The following is a 19,737-nucleotide window of genomic DNA, read 5'->3' as shown; positions in this document are numbered from 1 at the left end:
GGGTCAATCAGGGGACACTGGCTGAGGAGCGGGGTCGATCAGGGCACACTGGCTGAGGAGCGGGGTCGATCAGGGCACACTGGCTGAGGAGCGGGGTCGATCAGGGGACACTGGCTGAGGAGCGGGGTCGATCAGGGCATCACTGGCTGAGGAGCGGGGTCGATCAGGGCACACTGGCTGAGGAGCGGGGTCGATCAGGGGACACTGGCTGAGGAGCGGGGTCGATCAGGGGACACTGGCTGAGGAGCGGGGTCGATCAGGGGACACTGGCTGAGGAGCGGGGTCAATCAGGGGACACTGGCTGAGGAGCGGGGTCGATCAGGGCACACTGGCTGAGGAGCGGGGTCGATCAGGGGACACTGGCTGAGGAGCGGGGTCGATCAGGACACAACATCAACAACAAACCAAACGGAATGGAAACAACAACAACAACATACCAAACGGAATGGAAACATCAACAACAACAACAACATACCAAACGGAATGGAAACATCAACAACAACAACATACCAAACAGAATGGAAACATCAACAACAACATACCAAACAGAATGGAAACATCAACAACATACCAAACAGAATGGAAACATCAACAACAACAACATACCAAACAGAATGGAAACATCAACAACATACCAAACGGAATGGAAACATCAACAACAACAACAACATACCAAACAGAATGGAAACATCAACAACAACAACATACCAAACAGAATGGAAACATCAACAACATACCAAACGGAATGGAAACATCAACAACATACCAAACGGAATGGAAACATCAACAACATACCAAACAGAATGGAAACAACAACAACAACATACCAAACAGAATGGAAACAACAACAACAACATACCAAACGGAATGGAAACATCAACAACATACCAAACAGAATGGAAACATCAACAACATACCAAACGGAATGGAAACAACAACAACAACATACCAAACAGAATGGAAACAACAACAACAACATACCAAACGGAATGGAAACAACAACAACAACATACCAAACGGAATGGAAACAACAACAACAACATACCAAACGGAATGGAAACAACAACAACAACATACCAAACAGAATGGAAACATCAACAACAACAACATACCAAACAGAATGGAAACAACAACAACAACATACCAAACAGAATGGAAACAACAACAACAACATACCAAACAGAATGGAAACATCAACAACAACATACCAAACAGAATGGAAACAACAACAACATACCAAACGGAATGGAAACATCAACAACATACCAAACAGAATGGAAACATCAACAACATACCAAACAGAATGGAAACATCAACAACAACAACATACCAAACAGAATGGAAACAACAACAACAACATACCAAACAGAATGGAAACATCAACAACAACATACCAAACAGAATGGAAACATCAACAACATACCAAACGGAATGGAAACATCAACAACAACATACCAAACAGAATGGAAACATCAACAACAACAACAACATACCAAACAGAATGGAAACATCAACAACAACATACCAAACAGAATGGAAACATCAACAACAACAACATACCAAACAGAATGGAAACATCAACAACATACCAAACGGAATGGAAACATCAACAACATACCAAACGGAATGGAAACATCAACAACAACAACATACCAAACAGAATGGAAACATCAACAACAACAACATACCAAACGGAATGGAAACATCAACAACAACATACCAAACAGAATGGAAACATCAACAACATACCAAACAGAATGGAAACATCAACAACATACCAAACAGAATGGAAACATCAACAACAACAACAACATACCAAACAGAATGGAAACATCAACAACAACAACATACCAAACAGAATGGAAACATCAACAACAACATACCAAACGGAATGGAAACATCAACAACAACATACCAAACGGAATGGAAACATCAACAACATACCAAACAGAATGGAAACATCAACAACAACAAACAGAATACCAAACGGAATGGAAACATCAACAACATACCAAACAGAATGGAAACATCAACAACAACATACCAAACAGAATGGAAACATCAACAACAACAACATACCAAACAGAATGGAAACATCAACAACAACAACAAACAGAATGGAAACATCAACAACAACATACCAAACAGAATGGAAACATCAAACAAATGGAAACATCAACAACATACCAAACAGAATGGAAACATCAACAACAACATACCAAACAGAATGGAAACATCAACAACAACAAACAGAATGGAAACATACCAAACAGAATGGAAACATCAACAACAACAAACAGAATAAACCAAACAGAATGGAAACATCAACAACAACATACCAAACAGAATGGAAACATCAACAACATACCAAACAGAATGGAAACATCAACAACAACATACCAAACAGAATGGAAACATCAACAACAACATACCAAACAGAATGGAAACATCAACAACAACAACAGAATGGAAACAAACAGAATGGAAACAACAATCAACAACAACAACATACCAAACAGAATGGAAACATCAACAACAACATACCAAACAGAATGGAAACATCAAACAGAATGGAAACATCAACAACAACAACATACCAAACAGAATGGAAACATCAACAACATACCAAACAGAATGGAAACATCAACAACAACATACCAAACAGAATGGAAACATCAACAACAACATACCAAACAGAATGGAAACATCAACAACAACATACCAAACAGAATGGAAACATCAACAACATACCAAACAGAATGGAAACATCAACAACAACATACCAAACAGAATGGAAACATCAACAACAACATACCAAACAGAATGGAAACATCAACAACAACATACCAAACAGAATGGAAACATCAACAACAACATACCAAACAGAATGGAAACATCAACAACAACATACCAAACAGAATGGAAACATCAACAACAACATACCAAACAGAATGGAAACATCAACAACAACAACCAAACAGAATGGACCAAACAGAATGGAAACATCAACAACAACATACCAAACAGAATGGAAACATCAACAACAACAACATACCAAACAGAATGGAAACATCAACAACATACCAAACAGAATGGAAACATCAACAACATACCAAACAGAATGGAAACATCAACAACAACAACATACCAAACAGAATGGAAACATCAACAACAACATACCAAACAGAATGGAAACATCAACAACAACATACCAAACAGAATGGAAACATCAACAACAACAACATACCAAACAGAATGGAAACATCAACAACAACATACCAAACATCAACAACATACCAAACGGAATGGAAACATCAACAACAACAACATACCAAACAGAATGGAAACATCAACAACAACAAACGGAATAAACATCAAACAACATACCAAACGAATGGAAACATCAACAACAACATACCAAACAGAATGGAAACATCAACAACATACCAAACAGAATGGAAACATCAACAACATACCAAACAGAATGGAAACATCAACAACAACAACATACCAAACAGAATGGAAACATCAACAACAACAACAACATACCAAACAGAATGGAAACATCAACAACATACCAAACAGAATGGAAACATCAACAACAACAACATACCAAACAGAATGGAAACATCAAAACAACAACAACATACCAAACAGAATGGAAACATCAACAACAACAACAGAATACCAAACAGAATGGAAACATCAACAACAACAACAACATACCAAACAGAATGGAAACATCAACAACAACAACATACCAAACAGAATGGAAACATCAACAACATGGAAACATCAAACAGAATGGAAACATCAACAACATACCAAACAGAATGGAAACATCAACAACAACATACCAAACAGAATGGAAACATCAACAACAACATACCAAACAGAATGGAAACATCAACAACAACATACCAAACAGAATGGAAACATCAACAACAACAAAAACAGAATGGAAACATCAACAACAACAACAACAACATACCAAACAGAATGGAAACATCAACAACATACCAAACAGAATGGAAACATCAACAACAACAACAACATACCAAACAGAATGGAAACATCAACAACAACAACAATGAATGGAAACATCAACAACACGAGTCAATGGTAGAGGAAAAAAATGAAAAAAGTGCAGCACAGCTCTGGATGTGTCCACAATAGTACCCTATTCCCTTTATAGTGCCCTGCTGTTGAACAAGGCACAAGGGGGAGGATGTGTCCACAATAGTACCCTATTCCCTCTGTAGTGCCCTACTGTTGACAAGGCACAAGGGGGAGGTTGTGTCCAGAATGACCCTATTCCCTTTATAGTGCCCTAGACAGGCTCTGGTCAAAAGGGACTAGGATGCCATGTTGGAGACGTCCTCTGCCCCGGAGTCGTCCTCTGCCCCGGAGTCGTCCTCTGCCCTGGAGTCGTCCTCTGGCTCCGGAGTCGTCCTCTGGCCCCGGAGACGTCCTCTGGCCCCGGAGACGTCCTCTGGCCCCGGAGACGTCCTCTGGCCCCGGAGACGTCCTCTGGCCCCGGAGACGTCCTCTGGCCCCGGAGAGTATTCTGAGATTCATAGTGTATTTGTACCTGTGTCATTGTAGTTACAGTATTACTACAGTATTAAAACTGTAAGTACAGTGCTGCGGTAGCTGGGATTGCATACTGCTGGAGTGAACCCTTTTTAACCCTTTCTGTATTGTTTTTCTTGGGTGCCTTGTGACCGTGAAGCATTATCTATAGAATATTGCTTTCAACTCTGGTTCTGAAACTGTGTAGTTTATTATAAAGGTTGTCTGAAGAGGTTCTCTGTCTGCTCCACAGAACACTATGCTGTGAGTGAGCTGGTGAAAGCCTCCAAAGATGGACAGGATATAGACGGCGAAGTACTCACCTATCTGGAACTGGCTCAGGTTGGTTTACTGGAACAGGATATAGACAGAGGTACTCACCTGTCTGGAACTGGCTCAGGTTGGTTTACTAGAACAGGATATAGACAGAGGTACTCACCTGTCTGGAACTGACTCAGGTTGGTTTACTAGAACAGGATATAGACAGAGAAGTACTCACCTGTCTGGAACTGACTCAGGTTGGTTTACTAGAACAGGATATAGACAGAGAGGTACTCACCTATCTGGAACTGGCTCAGGTTGGTTTACTAGAACAGGATATAGACAGAGATACTCACCTGTCTGGAACTGACTCAGGTTGGTTTACTAGAACAGGATATAGACAGAGAGGTACTCACCTGTCTGGAACTGACTCAGGTTGGTTTACTAGAACAGGATATAGACAGAGAGGTACTCACCTGTCTGGAACTGGGTCAGGTTGGTTTACTAGAACAGGATATAGACAGAGAGGTACTCACCTGTCTGGAACTGGGTCAGGATGGTTTACTAGAACAGGATATAGACAGAGGTACTCACCTGTCTGGAACTGGGTCAGGATGGTTTACTAGAACAGGATATAGACAGAGAGGTACTCACCTGTCTGGAACTGGCTCAGGTTGGTTTACTAGAACAGGATATAGACAGAGAGGTACTCACCTGTCTGGAACTGGCTCAGGTTGGTTTACTAGAACAGGATATAGACCGAGAGGTACTCACCTGTCTGGAACTGGCTCAGGTTGGTTTACTAGAACAGGATATAGACCGAGAGGTACTCACCTGTCTGGAACTGGCTCAGGTTGGTTTACTAGAACAGGATATAGACAGAGAGGTACTCACCTGTCTGGAACTGACTCAGGTTGGTTTACTAGAACAGGATATAGACAGAGAGGTACTCACCTGTCTGGAACTGGGTCAGGTTGGTTTACTAGAACAGGATATAGACAGAGAGGTACTCACCTGTCTGGAACTGACTCAGGTTGGTTTACTAGAACAGGATATAGACAGAGAGGTACTCACCTCGGATGATTGTTCTACAGTTTAAATATAGAATGATTGTTCTACAGTTTAAATATAGAATGATTGTTCTACAGTTTAAATATAGAATGATTGTTCTACAGTTTAAATATAGAATGATTGTTCTACAGTTTAAATATAGAATGATTGTTCTACAGTTTAAATATAGAATGATTGTTCTACAGTTTAAATATAGAATGATTGCTCTACAGTTTAAATATAGAATGATTGCTCTACAGTTTAAATATAGGATGATTGTTCTACAGTTTAAATATAGAATGATTGTTCTACAGTTTAAATATAGGATGATTGTTCTACAGTTTAAATATAGGATGATTGTTCTACAGTTTAAATATAGGATGATTGATCTACAGTTTAAATATAGAATGATTGTTCTACAGTTTAAATATAGAATGATTGTTCTACAGTTTAAATATAGGATGATTGATCTACAGTTTAAATATAGAATGATTGTTCTACAGTTTAAATATAGGATGATTGTTCTACAGTTTAAATATAGAATGATTGTTCTACAGTTTAAATATAGGATGATTGTTCTACAGTTTAAATATAGAATGATTGTTCTACAGTTTAAATATAGAATGATTGTTCTACAGTTTAAATATAGGATGATTGTTCTACAGTTTAAATATAGAATGATTGTTCTACAGTTTAAATATAGGATGATTGTTCTACAGTTTAAATATAGGATGATTGTTCTACAGTTTAAATATAGGATGATTGTTCTACAGTTTAAATATAGGATGATTGTTCTACAGTTTAAATATAGGATGATTGTTCTACAGTTTAAATATAGGATGATTGTTCTACAGTTTAAATATAGAATGATTGTTCTACAGTTTAAATATAGGATGATTGTTCTACAGTTTAAATATAGGATGATTGATCTACAGTTTAAATATAGGATGATTGTTCTACAGTTTAAATATAGGATGATTGTTCTACAGTTTAAATATAGGATGATTGTTCTACAGTTTAAATATAGGATGATTGTTCTACAGTTTAAATATAGAATGATTGTTCTACAGTTTAAATATAGGATGATTGTTCTACAGTTTAAATATAGGATGATTGTTCTACAGTTTAAATATAGGATGATTGTTCTACAGTTTAAATATAGGATGATTGTTCTACAGTTTAAATATAGGATGATTGTTCTACAGCTTAAATATAGAATGATTGTTCTACAGTTTAAATATAGAATGATTGTTCTGTAGTTTTAAATATAGGGTGATTGTTCTACAGTTTAAATATAGAATGATTGTTCTGTAGTTTTAAATATAGGATGATTGTTCTACAGTTTAAATATAGGATGATTGTTCTACAGTTTAAATATAGGATGATTGTTCTGTAGTTTTAAATATAGGATGATTGTTCTACAGTTTAAATATAGGATGATTGATCTACAGTTTAAATATAGAATGATTGTTCTACAGTTTAAATATAGGATGATTGTTCTACAGTTTAAATATAGGATGATTGTTCTACAGTTTAAATATAGGATGATTGTTCTACAGTTTAAATATAGGATGATTGTTCTACAGTTTAAATATAGGATGATTGTTCTACAGTTTAAATATAGAATGATTGTTCTACAGTTTAAATATAGGATGATTGTTCTGTAGTTTTAAATATAGGGTGATTGTTCTACAGTTTAAATATAGAATGATTGTTCTGTAGTTTTAAATATAGGATGATTGTTCTACAGTTTAAATATAGGATGATTGTTCTACAGTTTAAATATAGGATGATTGTTCTGTAGTTTTAAATATAGGATGATTGTTCTACAGTTTAAATATAGGATGATTGTTCTACAGTTTAAATATAGGATGATTGATCTGCAGTTTAAATATAGGATGATTGATCTACAGTTTAAATATAGGATGATTGTTCTACAGTTTAAATATAGGATGATTGTTCTACAGTTTAAATATAGGCTGATTGTTCTACAGTTTAAATATAGGCTGATTGTTCTACAGTTTAAATATAGGATGATTGATCTACAGTTTAAATATAGGATGATTGTTCTACAGTTTAAATATAGGATGATTGTTCTACAGTTTAAATATAGGATGATTGTTCTACAGTTTAAATATAGGATGATTGTTCTACAGTTTAAATATAGGATGATTGTTCTACAGTTTAAATATAGGATGATTGATCTACAGTTTAAATATAGGATGATTGTTCTACAGTTTAAATATAGGATGATTGTTCTACAGTTTAAATATAGGATGATTGTTCTACAGTTTAAATATAGGATGATTGATCTACAGTTTAAATATAGGATGATTGTTCTACAGTTTAAATATAGGATGATTGATCTACAGTTTAAATATAGGATGATTGTTCTACAGTTTAAATATAGGATGATTGATCTGCAGTTTAAATATAGGATGATTGATCTGCAGTTTTAAATATAGGATGATTGATCTGCAGGTTTCAATGTATTTCCCTTCGTTTTGTTTTTCTTCCAGTTCCATAATGCTAACCAGTTAGCAGCTTGGTGCTTACATCACATCTGCACTCACTACAACAATGTCTGTGCCAACTATCGCAAAGAGATCAAGGCCAAATCTGCAGGTGAGTTATTCGTCCGCTGGTTCTGATCAGCACACAACCAATCACAATCAATGAACGGTGGACACTGAACAGTTTGGTTTTGGAATTCTATTCATGTGTTTCCTGTCAGATACCCTCTTCTCTTGATAATGTCTGCTGCTTTTTGTTATTTCCTTTCCATTTGTGTTTAATGAAGACTTAGAAAACAAGGTGATTGGACTGCCTAACTAAATCAGTGACCTTAATGGATCAATCAAGTCCAAGGGAAGAGTGAAAACCTTCTATGGAATGAGTTTGCCACCTGTGTTCTGTACTGCCCAGTCTGTGGTAGCTACACTACATGTTGTCTGATGGTCTGTCGGTGTTGTGTTTCCCTCCCAGAGAACCAGGAATATTTTGAGAAGCACCGCTGGCCCCCAGTGTGGTACCTGAAGGAGGAGGACCACTACCAGCGGGTGAGGAAGGAGAGGGAGAAAGAGGACGTGGTTCTCAACAAACACCACAGCAGACGACGTTGGTGCTTCTGGAGCACCTCCCCTGCCGTGGCCTGAGAGGTCTGAGAAGGGTCTGCCTAGCCCCAAACTGCCCATGGAATCTGCCTCCTGCCCCGTGCTCCAGCTTCTAACCCTGCACCCCGCAAAGAGGTCCCAACAACACACGCCGTACCAATGTTTTACTGTTAGATCATCTGAGCATCAAAACAGGAAATAACTATCTGACGATGCACTGTCATGTGCCACCCTCTTCTCTTGATGAACTGTCAGGTCCTACCCTCTTCTATTGATGAACTGTCAGGTCCTACCCTCTTCTATTGATGAACTGTCAGGTCCTACCCTCTTCTATTGATGCACTGTCAGGTCCTACCCTCTTCTATTGATGAACTGTCAGGTCCTACCCTCTTCTCTTGATGAACTGTCAGGTCCTACCCTCTTCTCTTGATGAACTGTCAAGTCCTACCCTCTTCTCTTGATGAACTGTCATGTGCCACCCTCTTCTCTTGATGCACTGTCAGGTCCTACCCTCTTCTCTTGATGCACTGTCTGGTCCTACCCTCTTCTCTTGATGAACTGTCAGGTCCTACCCTCTTCTATTGATGATACACTGTCTGGTCCTACCCTCTTCTCTTGATACACTGTCTGGCCCTACCCTCTTCTATTGATGAACTGTCAGGTCCTACCCTCTTCTCTTGACAATACACTGTCTGGTTCTACCCTCTTCTATTGATGAACTGTCAGGCCCTACCCTCTTGATGATGCACTGTCAGGCCCTACCCTCTTGATGATGCACTGTCAGGCCCTACCCTCTTCTTTTGATGATACACTGTATGGCCCTACCCTCTTCTTTTGATGATACACTGTCTGGCCCTACCCTCTTCTTTTGATGATACACTGTCTGGCCCTACCCTCTTCTTTTGATGATACACTGTCTGGCCCTACCCTCTTCTTTTGATGATACACTGTCTGGCCCTACCCTCTTCTCTTGATGATACACTGTCAGGCCCTACCCTCTTGACGATACACTGTCAGGACCTACCCTCTTGATAATACACTGTCTGGCCCTACCCTCTTGATGATACACTGTCTGGCCCTACCCTCTTCTCTTGATGATACACTGTCTGGCCCTACCCTCTTCTCTTGATGATACACTGTCAGGCCCTACCCTCTTGATGATACACTGTCTGGCCCTACCCTCTTCTCTTGATGATACACTGTCTGGCCCTACCCTCTTGATAATACACTGTCAGGCCCTACCCTCTTCTCTTGATAATACACTGTCTGGCCCTACCCTCTTGATGATACACTGTCTGGCCCTACCCTCTTCTCTTGATGAACTGTCAGGTCCTACCCTCTTCTCTTGATGCACTGTCAGGTCCTACCCTCTTCTATTGATGCACTGTCAGGTCCTACCCTCTTCTATTGATGCACTGTCAGGTCCTACCCTCTTCTATTGATGCACTGTCAGGTCCTACCCTCTTCTCTTGATGAACTGTCAGGTCCTACCCTCTTCTCTTGATGAACTGTCAGGTCCTACCCTCTTCTCTTGATGAACCTTCAGGTCCTACCCTCTTCTCTTGATGAACTGTCATGTGCCACCCTCTTCTATTGATGATACACTGTCTGGTCCTACCCTCTTCTCTTGATACACTGTCTGGCCCTACCCTCTTCTATTCATGATACACTGTCAGGCCCTACCCTCTTGATGATACACTGTCTGGCCCTACCCTCTTCTCTTGATGATACACTGTCTGGCCCTACCCTCTTGATAATACACTGTCAGGCCCTACCCTCTTCTCTTGATAATACACTGTCTGGCCCTACCCTCTTGATGATACACTGTCTGGCCCTACCCTCTTCTCTTGATGAACTGTCAGGTCCTAACCTCTTCTCTTGATGAACTGTCAGGTCCTACCCTCTTCTCTTGATGAACCTTCAGGTCCTACCCTCTTCTCTTGATGAACTGTCATGTGCCACCCTCTTCTATTGATGATACACTGTCTGGTCCTACCCTCTTCTCTTGATACACTGTCTGGCCCTACCCTCTTCTATTCATGATACACTGTCAGGCCCTACCCTCTTGATGATACACTGTCTGGCCCTACCCTCTTCTCTTGATGATACACTGTCTGGCCCTACCCTCTTGATAATACACTGTCAGGCCCTACCCTCTTCTCTTGATAATACACTGTCTGGCCCTACACTCTTGATGATACACTGTCTGGCCCTACCCTCTTCTCTTGATGAACTGTCAGGTCCTAACCTCTTCTCTTGATGAACTGTCAGGTCCTACCCTCTTCTATTGATGAACTGTCAGGTCCTACCCTCTTCTATTGATGCACTGTCAGGTCCTACCCTCTTCTATTGATGAACTGTCAGGTCCTACCCTCTTCTATTGATGAACTGTCAGGTCCTACCCTCTTCTATTGATGCACTGTCAGGTCCTACCCTCTTCTATTGATGAACTGTCAGGTCCTACCCTCTTCTATTGATGAACTGTCAGGTCCTACCCTCTTCTCTTGATGAACTGTCAGGTCCTACCCTCTTCTCTTGATGAACTGTCAGGTCCTACCCTCTTCTCTTGATGCACTGTCAAGTCCTACCCTCTTCTCTTGATGAACTGTCATGTGCCACCCTCTTCTCTTGATGCACTGTCAGGTCCTACCCTCTTCTCTTGATGCACTGTCTGGTCCTACCCTCTTCTCTTGATGAACTGTCAGGTCCTACCCTCTTCTATTGATGATACACTGTCTGGTCCTACCCTCTTCTCTTGATACACTGTCTGGCCCTACCCTCTTCTATTGATGAACTGTCAGGTCCTACCCTCTTCTCTTGACAATACACTGTCTGGTTCTACCCTCTTCTATTGATGAACTGTCAGGCCCTACCCTCTTGATGATGCACTGTCAGGCCCTACCCTCTTGATGATGCACTGTCAGGCCCTACCCTCTTGATGATGCACTGTCAGGCCCTACCCTCTTCTTTTGATGATACACTGTCTGGCCCTACCCTCTTCTTTTGATGATACACTGTCTGGCCCTACCCTCTTCTTTTGATGATACACTGTCTGGCCCTACCCTCTTCTTTTGATGATACACTGTCTGGCCCTACCCTCTTCTCTTGATGATACACTGTCAGGCCCTACCCTCTTGACGATACACTGTCAGGACCTACCCTCTTGATAATACACTGTCTGGCCCTACCCTCTTGATGATACACTGTCTGGCCCTACCCTCTTCTCTTGATGATACACTGTCTGGCCCTACCCTCTTCTCTTGATGATACACTGTCAGGCCCTACCCTCTTGATGATACACTGTCTGGCCCTATCCTCTTCTCTTGATGATACACTGTCTGGCCCTACCCTCTTGATAATACACTGTCAGGCCCTACCCTCTTCTCTTGATAATACACTGTCTGGCCCTACCCTCTTGATGATACACTGTCTGGCCCTACCCTCTTCTCTTGATGAACTGTCAGGTCCTACCCTCTTCTATTGATGAACTGTCAGGTCCTACCCTCTTCTCTTGATGCACTGTCAGGTCCTACCCTCTTCTATTGATGCACTGGCAGGTCCTACCCTCTTCTATTGATGCACTGGCAGGTCCTACCCTCTTCTATTGATGCACTGTCAGGTCCTACCCTCTTCTCTTGATGAACTGTCAGGTCCTACCCTCTTCTCTTGATGAACTGTCAGGTCCTACCCTCTTCTATTGATGATACACTGTCTGGTCCTACCCTCTTCTCTTGATACACTGTCTGGCCCTACCCTCTTCTATTCATGATACACTGTCAGGCCCTACCCTCTTGATGATACACTGTCTGGCCCTACCCTCTTCTCTTGATGATACACTGTCTGGCCCTACCCTTTTGATAATACACTGTCAGGCCCTACCCTCTTCTCTTGATAATACACTGTCTGGCCCTACCCTCTTGATGATACACTGTCTGGCCCTACCCTCTTCTCTTGATGAACTGTCAGGTCCTACCCTCTTCTATTGATGAACTGTCAGGTCCTACCCTCTTCTCTTGATGCACTGTCAGGTCCTACCCTCTTCTATTGATGCACTGTCAGGTCCTACCCTCTTCTATTGATGCACTGTCAGGTCCTACCCTCTTCTATTGATGCACTGTCAGGTCCTACCCTCCTCTATTGATGAACTGTCAGGTCCTACCCTCTTCTCTTGATGAACTGTCAGGTCCTACCCTCTTCTCTTGATGAACTGTCAGGTTCTACCCTCTTCTCTTGATGAACTGTCAGGTCCTACCCTCTTCTCTTGATGAACTGTCAGGTCCTACCCTCTTCTATTGATGCACTGTCAGGTCCTACCCTCTTCTATTGATGCACTGTCAGGTCCTACCCTCTTCTCTTGATGAACTGTCAGGTCCTACCCTCTTCTCTTGATGAACTGTCAGGTCCTACCCTCTTCTCTTGATGAACTGTCAGGCCCTACCCTCTTCTCTTGATGAACTGTCAGGCCCTACCCTCTTCTCTTGATGAACTGTCAGGTCCTACCCTCTTCTCTTGATGAACCTTCAGGTCCTACCCTCTTCTCTTGATGAACTGTCATGTGCCACCCTCTTCTATTGATGATACATTGTCTGGTCCTACCCACTTCTCTTGATACACTGTCTGGCCCTACCCTCTTCTATTGATGAACTGTCAGGTCCTACCCTCTTCTCTTGACAATACACTGTCTGGTTCTACCCTCTTTTATTGAACTGTCAGGCCCTACCCTCTTGATTATACACTTTCAGGCCCTACCCTCTTGATGATGCACTGTCAGGCCCTACCCTGTTGATGATGCACTGTCAGGCCCTACCCTCTTCTTTTGATGATACACTGTCTGGCCCTACCCTCTTCTTTTGATGATACACTGTCTGGCCCTACCCTCTTCTTTTGATGATACACTGTCTGGCCCTACCCTCTTCTTTTGATGATACACTGTCTGGCCCTACCCTCTTCTTTTGATGATACACTGTCTGGCCCTACCCTCTTCTCTTGATGATACACTGTCTGGCCCTACCCTCTTGATAATACACTGTCTGGCCCTACCCTCTTGATGATGCACTGTCAGGCCCTACCCTCTTGATAATACACTGTCAGGCCCTACCCTCTTGATAATACACTGTCTGGCCCTACCCTCTTCTCTTGATGATACACTGTCTGGCCCTACCCTCTTGATGATACACTGTCTGGCCCTACCCTCTTGATGATGCACTGTCAGGCCCTACCCTATTGATAATACACTGTCAGGCCCTACCCTCTTGATGATACACTGTCAGGCCCTACCCTCTTGATGATACACAGTCAGGCCCTACCCTCTTGATGATACACTGTCAGGCCCTACCCTCTAGATGATGCACTGTCAGGCCCTACCCTCTAGATGATGCACTGTCAGGCCCTACCCTCTAGATGATGCACTGTCAGGCCCTACCCTCTAGATGATACACTGTCTGGCCCTACCCTCTTGATAATACACTGTCAGGCCCTACCCTCTTGATGATACACTGTCAGGCCCTACCCTCTTGATGATACACTGTCTGGCCCTACCCTCTTGATGATACACTGTCTGGCCCTACCCTCTTGATGATACACTGTCTGGCCCTACCCTCTTGATGATACACTGTCTGGCCCTACCCTCTTGATGATACACTGTCTGGCCCTACCCTCTTGATGATACACTGTCTGGCCCTACCCTCTTGATGATACACTGTCTGGCCCTACCCTCTTGATGATACACTTGGCCCTACCCTGATGATACACTGTCTGGCCCTACCCTCTTGATGATACACTGTCTGGCCCTACCCTCTTCTCTTGATGATACACTGTCAGGCCCTACCCTCTTCTCTTGATGATACACTGTCAGGCCCTACCCTCTTCTCTTGATGATACACTGTCAGGCCCTACCCTCTTCTCTTGATGATACTGTCAGGCCCTACCCTCTCTGCTTGATGATACACTGTCAGGCCCTACCCTCTTCTCTTGATGATACTGTCAGGTCCAACCCTCTCTGCTTGATGATACACTGTCAGGCCCTACCCTCTTCTCTTGATGATACTGTCAGGCCCTACCCTCTTCTCTTGATGATACACTGTCAGGCCCTACCCTCTTCTCTTGATGATACTGTCAGGCCCTACCCTCTTCTCTTGGGTCCACATGAATAACCTCCACATGGCAGGGCCCTACCCTCTTCTCTTGATGATACTGTCAGGTCCAACCCTCTCTGCTTGGGTCCACATGAATAACCTCCACATGGCAGGGCCCTACAGAGGGTACATTTTACTTACATTTGCGCCTAAATATTTTGCTGTGCAACCTGGAATTTGAATTTAGGAGCACCAGTGCACCTATAAAAATGATGTATTCTAGCTACGTTGTTCAACCTGTCAACGTAGTGTGGTATGTGCTTTCTGTTAGACATGTAACATTATGGATGTAAATTGTGATTGTTGATGTTAGCTGCAGCCACCGACACCAGCCCTGGATCTAAGTCTGAATCATAAATGATGCAAGAATAACTCTGAACCTGATGAAACACAGGACCTGTTCATAGACGGGGCTTCATGCAGCCTTGGAATATCAACAACAACAACGTTGAAAGTACGTCTCGTGCTCACTGGGATACCGATACAGCTCCAGGGATAAACAGAGCTCCTGATTGAATCGATCCCCAGGTCGGTATGTTGAACCCAGCTGGAGGTGTTTCTCTATGTTCTGAAACACCTGTTCCTTTAACCCACCTGGTGATGGTAAAGGGGAAACTCTATACTTGAAATCAATGTGTTTTTATTCATCAGCTGTATAGTAGGCTTTCTTTAGTTAACCAAAGCCATAACTAGTCAGTTTATCATATTTTAATATATATACCATGTGATTATTTATTTGTTGGTGATATTTACTATATAAACCAAGTGGCTGGTTCTCTTGGTTCCTGCTGTCAAAGGTCTTTGATCTAGCTGCTCATCATCCTTCATCTTCTTTATAACCAAGTGGCTGGTTCTCTTGGTTCCTGCTGTCAAAGGTCTTTGATCTAGCTGCTCATCATCCTTCATCTTCTTTATAACCAAGTGGCTGGTTCTCTTGGTTCCTGCTGTCAAAGGTCTTTGATCTAAAGCTGCTCATCATCCTTCATCTTCTTTATAACCAAGTGGCTGGTTCTCTTGGTTCCTGCTGTCAAAGGTCTTTGATCTAGCTGCTCATCATCCTTCATCTTCTTTATAACCAAGTGGCTGGTTCTCTTGGTTCCTGCTGTCAAAGGTCTTTGATCTTGCTGCTCATCATCCTTCATCTTCTTTATAACCAAGTGGCTGGTTCTCTTGGTTCCTGCTGTCAAAGGTCTTTGATCTAGCTGCTCATCATCCTTCATCTTCTTTATAACCAAGTGGCTGGTTCTCTTGGTTCCTGCTGTCAATCCTTCATCTTCTTTATAACCAAGTGTCTTTGATCTATCTTGCTGCTCATCATCCTTCATCTTCTTTATAACCAAGTGGCTGGTTCTCTTGGTTCCTGCTGTCAAAGGTCTTTGATCTAGCTGCTCATCATCCTTCATCTTCTTTATAACCAAGTGGCTGGTTCTCTTGGTTCCTGCTGTCAAAGGTCTTTGATCTAGCTGCTCATCATCCTTCATCTTCTTTATAACCAAGTGGCTGGTTCTCTTGGTTCCTTCTGTCAAAGGTCTTTGATCTAGCTGCTCATCATCCTTCATCTTCTTTATAACCAAGTGGCTGGTTCTCTTGGTTCCTGCTGTCAAAGGTCTTTGATCTAGCTGCTCATCATCCTTCATCTTCTTTATAACCAAGTGGCTGGTTCTCTTGGTTCCTTCTGTCAAAGGTCTTTGATCTTGCTGCTCATCATCCTTCATCTTCTTCTTCTTATTTAAAGGGAATGTTGTTGAATAAATGATTTGACTTAATGGCTTTATTCTAGTTTTGAACTGCCCAGTGTATATCCTAGGGTCTGGACTGTTGGTCTAAAGGTTAATGCAGACAATATGTACTGTTTCAATCCTCATACTGAGACGAGCCTGAGTGCCAGTCTGTTCCTGCTAATATGTTTGGCTTGACAATTCCATAAGGAGTTGGCAAGAGAGCAGAAATGTTTGTTTCACATACCTGTCAATAATACTATATGAATCAAATTCAGATGTAATGTTTGTTTCACATACCTATTAATAATGCTATTGTAATCATGGGTTTATGCTTTTGAGTGGAGCACCATCAGCTGAACCCGTCATGTAGAACAAGTTATTCAACTGATTAGAGTTCAGTACAACACTATTATATAGAAGGATATGTTGCTGTTATGAAAGTGTAAACATCAGAGGGAGAGAGAAAGGTTTGGCAACAACCACTCAGCCTCACTCTGTCAGGAGAGGAGGGGAGGGGAGGGGAGCAGAGCAGCCTGTACCCAAGCTGTCACTGAGGAGCCAAACCAACACTGTATACATAACAGCTTTGGAACACAATGTCACATTCTATTATTAGTAATGATCATCATTATATTGCCTGGTGATTCTATAACCAATGTCAACATGAGTGTATTATAATCAACCTACAATAAAAGTAAGTTGTAGTTCCAGTATATGGACTGTAAGAGTGTCTTCATTTCCTTCCTGTTTTAAGTCCCAACCTATTATAACAGCTGTTATTCATGTTAATATTCTAGAACATTGTTAACCTTCTAGAAGATTTGCATTCCAGAACCTTGTTAACATTCTAGAACTTTGATGGCATTCTAGAATGTAGTCTGCATTCTAGAATGTAGTCTGCATTCTAGAATGTTGTCTGCATTCTAGAATGTTGGTTGTCTGCATTCTAGAATGTTGGTTGTCTGCATTCTAGAATGTTGGTTGTCTGCATTCTAGAATGTTGGTTGTCTGCATTCTAGAATGTTGGTTGTCTGCATTCTAGAATGTTGTCCGCATTCTGGAACGTTGGCCCTTGCGATCTCTGCTTTGCACATCCCACAGTCATCCTGTCTTGTTTGTGAGAGAAGAGGAAACTCCTATTACATAAGAGGAGTGGTGCAGAGCAGGGTGCACTGCCACTGACCGTGTATGTGGTGCTGGATTGTGTGTCAACTGAAGATTGCACTAAGTCCCAGGCTTGGCAGGATGAGAGGAGTTAAGGCGGGACACTACTGGGATAAACCGCAGGAAGAGGAGCGGTAATCACATTCTGAGCTGCTGGACAGGGAGCAAGGTGGTGTTAGGGTGGGACAGAGACAGGGTGATGTTAGGGTGGGACAGGGTGTGTTAGGGTGGGGCAGGGAGCAGGGTGGTGTTAGGGTGGGACAGAGACAGGGTGGTGTTAGGGTGGGACAGAGACAGGGTGGTGTTAGGGTGGTACGGGTACAGGGTGGTGTTAGGGTGGGACAGGGAGCAGGGTGGTGTTAGGGTGGGACAGGGAGCAGGGTGGTGTTAGGGTGGGACAGGGAGCAGGGTGGTGTTAGGGTGGGACAGGGAGCAGGGTGGTGTTAGGGTGGGACAGAGACAGGGTGGTGTTAGGGTGGGGCAGGGTGGTGTTAGGGTGGGGCAGGGTGGTGTTAGGGTGGGGCAGGGTGGTACAGTGACAGGGTGGTGTTAGGGTGGGACAGTGAGCAGGGTGGGACAGAGACAGGGTGGTGTTAGGGTGGGACATGGAGCTGGCTGGTGTTAGGGTGGGACAGGGAGCAGGGTGGTGTTAGGGTGGGACAGAGACAGGGTGGTGTTAGGGTGGGACAGAGACAGGGTGGTGTTAGGGTGGGACAGAGACAGGGTGGTGTTAGGGTGGGACAGAGACAGGGTGGTGTTAGTGTGGGACAGGGAGCAGGGTGGTGTTAGGGTGGGACAGAGACAGGGTGGGGCAGGGAGCAGGGTGTTGTTAGGGTGGGACAGAGACAGGGTGGTGTTAGGGTGGGACAGGGAGCAGGGTGGTGTTAGGGCGGGACAAGGAGCAGGGTGGTGTTAGGGTGGGACAGAGACAGGGTGGTGTTAGGGTGGGACAGAGACAGGGTGGTGTTAGGGTGGGGCAGGGTGGTGTTGGGGTGGGGCAGGGAGCAGGGTGGTGTTGGGGTGGGACAGGGTACAAATCAAATGTATTTATATAGCCTTTCAGGGGCGGCAGGGTAGCCTAGTGGTTAGAGCGTTGGACTAGTAACCGGAAGGTTGCGAGTTCAAACCCCCGAGCTGACAAGGTACAAATCTGTCGTTCTGCCCCTGAACAGGCAGTTAACCCACTGTTCCCAGGCCGTCATTGAAAATAAGAATGTGTTCTTAACTGACTTGCCTGGTTAAATAAAGGTAAAATAAAATAAAAATACATCAGCTGATATCTCAAAGTGCTGTACAGAAACCCAGCCTTAAACCCCAAACAGCAAGCAATGCAGGTGTAGAAGCACGGTGGCTAGGAAAAACTCCCTAGAAAGACCAAAACCTAGGTAGAAACCTAGAGAGGAACCAGGCTATGAGGGGTGGCCAGTCCTCTTCTGGCTGTGCCAGGTGGAGATTATAACAGAACATGGCCAAGATGTTCAAATATTCATAAATGACCAGCATTGTCAAATAATAATAATCACAGGCAGAACAGTTGAAACTGGAGCAGCAGCATGGCCAGGTGGACTGGGGACAGCAAGGAGTCATCATGCCAGGTAGTCCTGAGGCATGGCCCTAGGACTCAGGTCCTCCGAGAGAGAAAGAAAGAGAGAATTAGAGAGAGCATACTTAAAGTCACACAGGACACCGGATAAGAGGAGAAGTACTCCAGATATAACAAAC

The 19,737-nt window shown here is 42.9% G+C and overlaps 1 protein-coding gene and 1 long non-coding RNA gene across 2 annotated transcripts in view; both read left to right on the top strand.

The window, feature by feature from the left end:
* Positions 1-14,640, top strand: part of LOC124020441 (rho-related BTB domain-containing protein 1-like) — a 38,993-nt gene extending 24,353 nt beyond the window's left edge. The window contains exons 8-10 of the mRNA XM_046335680.1: positions 4,826-4,914; positions 8,403-8,508; positions 8,869-14,640. Of these exons, the coding sequence (XP_046191636.1) occupies positions 4,826-4,914; positions 8,403-8,508; positions 8,869-9,038 (365 nt within the window). The 3' untranslated portion in view covers positions 9,039-14,640. The remainder of the gene's footprint in view (positions 1-4,825; positions 4,915-8,402; positions 8,509-8,868) is intronic.
* A 204-nt stretch (positions 14,641-14,844) lies between these two features.
* On the top strand, positions 14,845-17,564 carry LOC124020438. Its single transcript, XR_006836060.1, has 2 exons — positions 14,845-16,083; positions 16,503-17,564. It is a non-coding gene; the product is annotated as an uncharacterized LOC124020438 (long non-coding RNA).
* Positions 17,565-19,737: the final 2,173 nt, after the last annotated feature.

This window comes from Oncorhynchus gorbuscha, unplaced genomic scaffold (assembly GCF_021184085.1).
Source record: "Oncorhynchus gorbuscha isolate QuinsamMale2020 ecotype Even-year unplaced genomic scaffold, OgorEven_v1.0 Un_scaffold_818, whole genome shotgun sequence".
Lineage (NCBI taxonomy): Eukaryota > Metazoa > Chordata > Actinopteri > Salmoniformes > Salmonidae > Oncorhynchus > Oncorhynchus gorbuscha.
Note: the sequence above shows the minus strand (reverse complement) of the source record. Positions and strands in the feature narration are given on the sequence as shown.